Below are 7,690 nucleotides of genomic sequence, written 5' to 3'. Positions count from 1 at the left end.
TGCCGTGGCTTGCTTTTTTGTTGTTGTTTTGTTTCGCTATTTTGGATTTTAGACGAGGAAGGAAAAGCTCCAATCTTTTGTTTTTGATTTGGGAAATCGTGTGTGTGTGTGTGTGTCTGTGTGTGTCTGTGTGTGTGTGTGTGTGTGTGTGTGTGCGTGTGCGTGTGAAGGGGTGTGTGAGAAGGACTAACTCATTGATTTGTCGGTGGACATGTTGACGAGCGAGTGTGATGTTTCCCGATCGGGGACCCATGGGCGTACAAGCTCAGACTTGTCCTCTAGAAATTGAATATTTATGTCAAATCTATTTCCCTCCCAGGTCCTTACAAAACGCACAACACATCCGCCTCAGCCATTTGCATGCGGCACAGAACGAGCATTGTCTGTTCTGAATGTAATTTACATGAGACGTTGTATATTTTATAGTCACTTCACGAGAATTGAAAGTCATAAATAAACTACATATTCTCTATCTCTTGTTTTTTATCATGTAGCACTTGAAGCAGTTTGCTTGTTTGATTAGGTCCAGGCACACACATGATTGTTATACTTTCTGGGTCGTATCTTTGTGGGTGAAATCACTTAATGTAAGTCCCTTTGGACAAAAGCACCAGCCAACTTAATCTCATTTAATGGGATTTAGTAATATAATGTGTAATAATGTATTCAACATAATACTATGAATGTATGAACATGACTTGGTGCTGTTGCATTGAAAATTCCAAGACCAGGAAGCAATAACACAGAGTATATACAGTATAGTAAATTTGACCCATTCTTTAATGTCATCTTAGTCCCAAATTTAGGGATTATTAACTTATGCCTAAATTCACCAATGTGCAGATAACAAGACTTAAACATGCAAACATACTGTATTTAAAAAAAACACTTCTTCACGTGTGTGTGTGTGTGTGTTGCGTGTGTGTGTGTGTGTGTGTGTGCGTGTGTGTGTGCGCGTTGCGTGCGTGCGCGCGCGCGACTGAGAAGTGTTGAGGTGGCGATAGTGACACAGCGGAGGCGTGTCCTTCTGATTCATATAAATATCTACAAACAACAAGATGGTCATGAATAATGATGAGTCACTGCTTATATTTCCATTCTCTTTTTTTTTTTTTTTTTTCCCCCCCCCCCTCTCAGATAACCTTTACCTAAGAAAAGGTAAGGAAGCTTTTCTGTTCTTTCTGTGCTATGCTACGCGGGCTAGCGCTCGTGCGGCTTGTTCTATGCTAGTTAGGCCCATAGCGCCGTTGCATGTCACGTATGCTATGCTATGCTATGCTATGCTATGCTGCGCTATGTTATGCTGCTCTATGCTATGATATGCTCTGCTATGCTACTCTATGCTATGCTTGTGGTGACGGTTATCCCTCCTGTCCCCCCCCCACCGCCGCCTCTCTTCCAGTCCAACATGTTTAGCCTCCAGAGCCTAATGCCAATTCCTTCAATGCTGCCTTTTCTCTTGCCCCCTTTTTTTTTTTTTTTCCTTTTGCCTTTCCTTGTCTCTTTCTCTTTTTCTTTCCCTTCTGCTGCTCCCATTCTCTCTTTTAAAATTGGTGCACACACACACACACACACACACGCACGCACGCACGCACACACACACACACGGGGTGCTTGAACACAAGCGCACAACAACAGAGTATTCTGTAAATGTTATTTTTCTTTCCGAGCACTGACTTGGAGCAAGCTGTGCACATGTGATTACTAGTGCATGTGCCACAGTGCGGCTAAGAAGCACACTATCGCTTTGCACAGAGGCTTCCTCCTTTGGTGTGTGTGTGTGTGTGTGTGTGTGTGTGCGTGTGTTTGTGCGCGCGTGTGAGTGTCTGAGCGGGTGCGGTATCAGTGTGGTCAAGTCGGCATGAAACGGCTCATTCAATCATGCGTGTAGCAACGGCAGAGCAGGCTATTTGGGGGAACTACGCACTATAGCGTAGATAGCATAGCTGCTAGGGGTTGGCGATATAGCCTTTAAATAATACCCTGATATTTCAGGGTACAGCTTTTTTTCAGTAATGATAATCAGATATGAAAAAAACGTGTTTTGTCGTTGATTGCAGCAGCATTTATTAGTGCTTATAGTGACATAAGGCAAACATATATATATAAACATAAAACAAGGCCCCACAAGGTATTCACAGCCCGCGTGCACTGGCCTACCCCAGCCAACCTGCCTTTTTTTCAGACAGTTTGCAGAGACACGTCAGTAAGGGGCAATGAGATCAGTGTCCCCAAGCCATCCGGAGGGAATCCGAGTCACCGGTCGAGAGCAAACGCCATTCATATGCAATTTTGAGCATTAGCAATTAGCTCAGCATTTATCCAAAATTTACACAGTGTCATCATTTCTTTAGACATTCACACACTTCTCAAAGGGGGTGGCTTCTAAACGCATACGTAGTTTCAGTTCCCTGGTGCGTTCTCAATTGGAACAAGGAATATATATGTTGGCGACAAATTGTAAAAAAAAACATTGCTGAGCTATAACCATTACGTATCAGAATAATAATAACAATATCTGCTAAAAAAAATAAAATAGCTACCCACAGATACTCTGTGATTACCTAACCACATCATCAAATAATAGTGTTTTCCTTTCAATAAAAGTATAAATAACTGCAGGCTGATGCCCTGCTCTGGCTCTCAGCCTTGCTGCCATGTGTTGTTGGCAGCTAGAACGCTGCCGGCTGTTCTAGCCCTTGACCTAAGGTGTACCACTCAATTGTCATGGAGAACTTTGGCGGACTACCTCGTACGCAAACGTGGTAAAACCAAAAAAAAAAAGTGCAACTTTCCACTTTTTCTACACCGTGATTTCCGCAAGAAGGCGTGAACGTGTGGGCCAGTGGGAAACACTGGGAAGTGGGAAACACATAAGCAAAGCTGCTTCTGCTCCCAGTGTGGGTGTGTATCTAGCAACCACAAATGAACACCAAACATCAATGGGCGAGGGGTGAGGGCTGGGAGCCGCGGAGCCTGTTCAGGCAGGGCTCAGCGAGGGTTAGCGAGACGCTGGTTTCAGCATGAGCGCTCTCCTTCAGTGTTTTCCGTGTGTGTGTGTGTGTGTGTGTGTGTGTGAATGTGTGTGTGTGTGTGTGTGTGTGTGTGTGCCTTTTCCCTCAGTTGCCCGCCTGCCGTTGTTAGTGCGCCCGTGCGTATATATGTATATACCGGCCCCTTTTTTTTTTTACGTTCCCCATCTCTATAGTGTTGACGGTATACAACGCTCAGCGCGGTGTCATCGGCGTAGAGAAGAACTTAGGGCTGTTTGTTAGCATACGGCCCTCAGAGTGGTGCCCACCAGCCCCAGGATCTGCATAATGCATTCACCACACAGCTTCCTGCCAGGGCCTGATGCAGATCAACGTCAGAGATGAGATGAGATGAGGTGTGTGTGTGTGTGTGTGTGTGTGTGTGTGTGTGTGTGTGTGTGTGTGTGTGTGTGTGTGTGTGTGTGTGTGTGTGTGTGTGTGTGTGTGTGTGTGTGTGTGTGTGTGTGTGTGCCTGTGCGTGCGTGCGTGCGTGCGTGCGTGCGTGCGTGTGCCTGTGTGTGTGTGTGTGATGCTAATCCAGGATGTGCAGTGGTTGCTCAGTAACAGCGCAAAACAGCCACGATTGCAGATTTTAACAATAACTTATAAATAAATAAAAATAAATAAATAAAAAGGAGGGCATACCCAAATAGTACGATTCGTCAGATTTGCATGAGGCTTTATGCAAACGCAACTTAAATAGAGCCAAAGACACTACAGAGAGTGTACATAATGTAGATATTGCAACAACACATCTATGACATAACTTGGCCTTCCGGATTCACACGCACGCACACATGCATGCACCCACATACGACCACACACGCATAGCCAATTACCGCTAACACTTTGCTCCTGAGGGAATTCATTTTACACATTGCTCTGATCTTCCCTATCTTGCTATGGACCCCGTTTGTTAAAAGGCTAATGGCTAACCTTAAAGAAATGCTTTTCTCTCTTTTTATTTATCGTTGCACCAAAGGGGGAAACTGTAAGACTAAAGGAGGATAGGTAGTTAGTGAGGATATATAAATCATCTTATTATCCGAGCATTTCTTCCCCTCTTTGATGTTGACTTATTGTCTTGGTAACTGCATAGCCGCTTGCGTGCTCATCGCTTTGTAACTAAAAGGGAAAAAAAACGAAACCACTTAAGTCAACGTGATTCTCCTCCCTTCTCGGCCTTCATGTTGGATCAATGGGATCTGTGTTTTTCTGTGCAACAAAGGCAAATAAATACATACCCGCATACTCTGTCCTGTGTTAGATCCTCCATCGGGGATTCATTCGGAGTACACGGGTCGTTATGGCGTTAACTTTCACATTGCGTATTAAGCGTTGTGTGTTTAGAGAACGAAGGAACTGTAAATACAAACCAAAACCAACCACGGCAACACTCCATTACACAAGGGGTGGGGGGGTTGGGGGGGACAACGTAGGCAAACGACTCTGAGTCAGTTTATTTGTTTATTCATTTATTTACGCGATTGTTTCGCTACACATGTGTGTGTCATGAGAGAGTATGTAAGGAGGGAGGGGAGAGAGAGAGAGAGAGAGAGAGGGAGAGGGATGGCGAGGGGCAAAAGAAAGAGAGGGAAAGACAGAGATGCTCCTCAAGGTTAATAATGCATTTTATTTTATTTTGCTCTGGGAAAATGGTATTCTTCCGCTTCCATGTTTTTCTTCAGCCTTGGGGGGGGAAAACGGCGAGATTACTGTTGATATAAGAGGCTCCATCGTGACAACATGGCCAGGGGGAGAGAAGGGAGTGCAAAACAGAAAACAGAGGGAGAGAGACTTCTGCCTCTCTCTCTATCTCTATTATTGTCCGCCTGTGCTTGAAATGGCATCCTGTCGAATACAGACGGCCGTCTCTAAAATAGTTTCTCTGCACACTGTAGCATCAACCAGTATTATGTGTGTGTGTGTGTGTGTGTGTGTGTGTGTGTGTGTGTGTGTGTGTGTGTGGGTGTGTGCGTGTGCATGTGTGTGTGTGTGTGTGTGTATGCCACCCTTGCTGCTGTGTTGCCTCAAAGAACAGTATTGATATAATCAGCAGCCAAATGATTGTATTCAACCAAGGCTGAGCCATGGTAAAGGCTTTTTTTGTTTGCTGTTTTTTTAGAATCACAGGGAACATAAAGGACATTCCTCATCGCTGCACATTGATTTCATTTCGCTAAACAAAAGTAGGACTGTTAGTTTGATTCTCAAGGGGCGGGTCTGAGAGCTGCCAGATAAAAGATTATTGATTAGCCCAAAGTGGAAAAAATCCAATGATTCAATAGTTCTAGAATTCTAGAACACGCCTTGTGATTTGAAGCATTTTAGTTAGAAACAAATACACACTTACACTTACACTACACTTAATGTGGCTATCTCATATTTGCATTCAAATAATTGTCTGTTACGTCTCTTGTCTATCGCTGAATGAGGTGATGCAAAAGTCATTTCCGAAGTTGATCTTAAAAAGTCGATGTTATTATGATGCAAGGCATTTATTTTTAATTGCTCAATCATGAAAAAACAAACAAACTCATGATTGACTGGGCGGGTTTGATTGACGGGCCTTTGTTGGAGGACTGTCACATGACTGGTAAACCCTCGCACTCGCTGAGACGGTGAAGTTTATTTATCCCGCGGCGCTCAGTCCGTTTCACGTTAAAAAAAAAACCATGAACCTCTCAATTACGTTTTTTATGTCGATATATTTCATTACGTGTGGAGCCGATATAGTATATAGTAAATACTGCTATTTTGGTTTTATTTCATTTTCTGGCAATTCCTGGAAATTGGTCGGCCCCTTGATGGGAACATCTTTCTGTGTTTTCTATTCACGGTATAATAGACAATAACATTTCTTTAACATTACATTTATGTCGTTATATAAAGAGCCATTGTCACCGTTTCCACTCTGCAGGAGCACAGTATGACACACAGGCACAGCATGTTTCCTGTATTATTTAAAACCTTCACATGGACTAGAATCTTCTTACAAGTCTCAACAAAACAGATTTTTTTGTTTACGCACATAAAAACGCAATCTGTGAAATTGCAAGTTAGTCAGCCTACGAATAACGCCAACAATTTCAGCCACCGGAATATGCTTACTTTGTTTAGAATTGGTCTTGTGTGACGCAGGAGAGACGTTGCATGTCTCTGTCATCCTAAGGGACTGCCTACGTTTGCATGAGATTGTTAGTAACGTCGTCCCATCGGTCAGTAAGGTGGCGCACGGAGTGACCACAAACTGTACCCTGATAATCCCGCTAAACTCGCCTCACAGATCCAGACTAGGAAAAAAAATACTGAAGTTTGCATCAATAGATTGACCGATATATATTTAATAATATGGTTCCCATGTGAACTAGATTCTAAGAAAACTCTTATTAACCTAGTTAGAATCAAATCATGGATGTAGGTTACCTGGGACTCTAACCAATCAAAACGGGATTAGTGTCGGCTAAACAATGACTCAAGGAAGGAGGAAAGAAATCCCCCAAATTGACTCTTGTTCTCCGTTTGTTTGACGTTGTTGTTGTGTTATTATTATTACTCTTCATTTCCCGACAGTAATGGAGGACGGCGCTTATTATATTTCCCTCTTTGAAATGAAAAGCCCCTCGGCTTATCTCCGCTCCAGATTGTGCCGACTGTGTCGGGGTAAGGCTCTGGCAGTGTGCCATGGCGCTTTGTTAAGAAACAAAGATTCCTTCTCTCTCTCTTTTTTTTTTCTGGTGAAATCGCTGACTAATATTAGACGGAAACATGCCGATGCGGGTGGTTCTGGGGGGGGGTTGTGGGTAGTGACTCTCAGGTCTCGTGGGAATCAAGTAACAACGGGCCAATCAGACGACTGCGACCAAGGCTTGAATTATACACACACATTTTTTGGGAAAAACATGAAAAACAGAAAAACGACTCTACTGTGCGTGTGTGTGTGTGTGTGTGTGTGTGTGTCAACACTCCCTCCTTCTCACACCACTGGTGTGTGCATGTGCACGCATGCATGCTCTCTTTGTGCAGTTACAAAAACATCCTTCTTTATAGCCTGGGTATAGCACTTCAGTAGACCTACCTAACCCTAACCCTTTTTCTCTAATGTAAACGTGTGTGTGTGTGTGTGTGTGTGTGTGTGTGCGTGTGCGTGTCTGTGTGTGCGTGTCTGTGTCTGTGTCTGTGTCTGTGTCTGTGTCTGCGTGTGCGTGTGCGTGTGCATGTGCGTGTGCGTCTGTGTCTGTGTGTGTCTGTGTCTCTGTGTGTGTGTGTGTGTGTGTGTGTGTGTTCTCTCTCTCCACTCCACAGCCATTAAGGAGAAGTTCAGCGACTGGACGGACTTCCTGGTCCAGGAGCTCACCGGCTCGCGGACGGCCCCGGCTAACCTGCTGGAAGGGGTGAGTCGGCACTAGTTCACACTTCACACTATTTAAGATTCTATATTTCATCTACTTTTTGGTCAATTATTTCCTAATTAAAAAAAAAAAAAATATTATCCTTTATCATGCATTTCTTCTTTATTTGTAGTTCTTTGTATACTTTTTGTTCCTTTTTGTTCATTCCTGTGGAGGGGCAGGTGTACATCAGAAGGGGGTTTCTCTTGGGTGCCTGTGTTGTGTTTCAGGGGGGTCACAGACTACGCCAGCCTCCGCTAGGACAAC

At 43.9% G+C, this 7,690-nt stretch overlaps 1 protein-coding gene across 1 annotated transcript in view; it reads left to right on the top strand.

Annotated features, from left to right (window-relative positions):
* Positions 1 to 1,137: 1,137 nt before the first annotated feature.
* LOC311373021 (scm-like with four MBT domains protein 2) overlaps positions 1,138 to 7,690 on the top strand; it is a gene marked incomplete at both ends in the record, with an annotated part of 16,316 nt that continues 9,763 nt past the window's right edge. Inside the window, 2 exon segments of the mRNA XM_084489886.1 lie at positions 1,138 to 1,158; positions 7,338 to 7,426. Of these exon segments, the coding sequence (XP_084346012.1) occupies positions 1,138 to 1,158; positions 7,338 to 7,426 (110 nt within the window).

Source organism: Micromesistius poutassou (genome assembly GCF_964030765.1).
Source record: "Micromesistius poutassou genome assembly, contig: SCAFFOLD_1041, whole genome shotgun sequence".
Lineage (NCBI taxonomy): Eukaryota > Metazoa > Chordata > Actinopteri > Gadiformes > Gadidae > Micromesistius > Micromesistius poutassou.
This window is presented reverse-complemented; position numbering and strand designations above follow the sequence as displayed.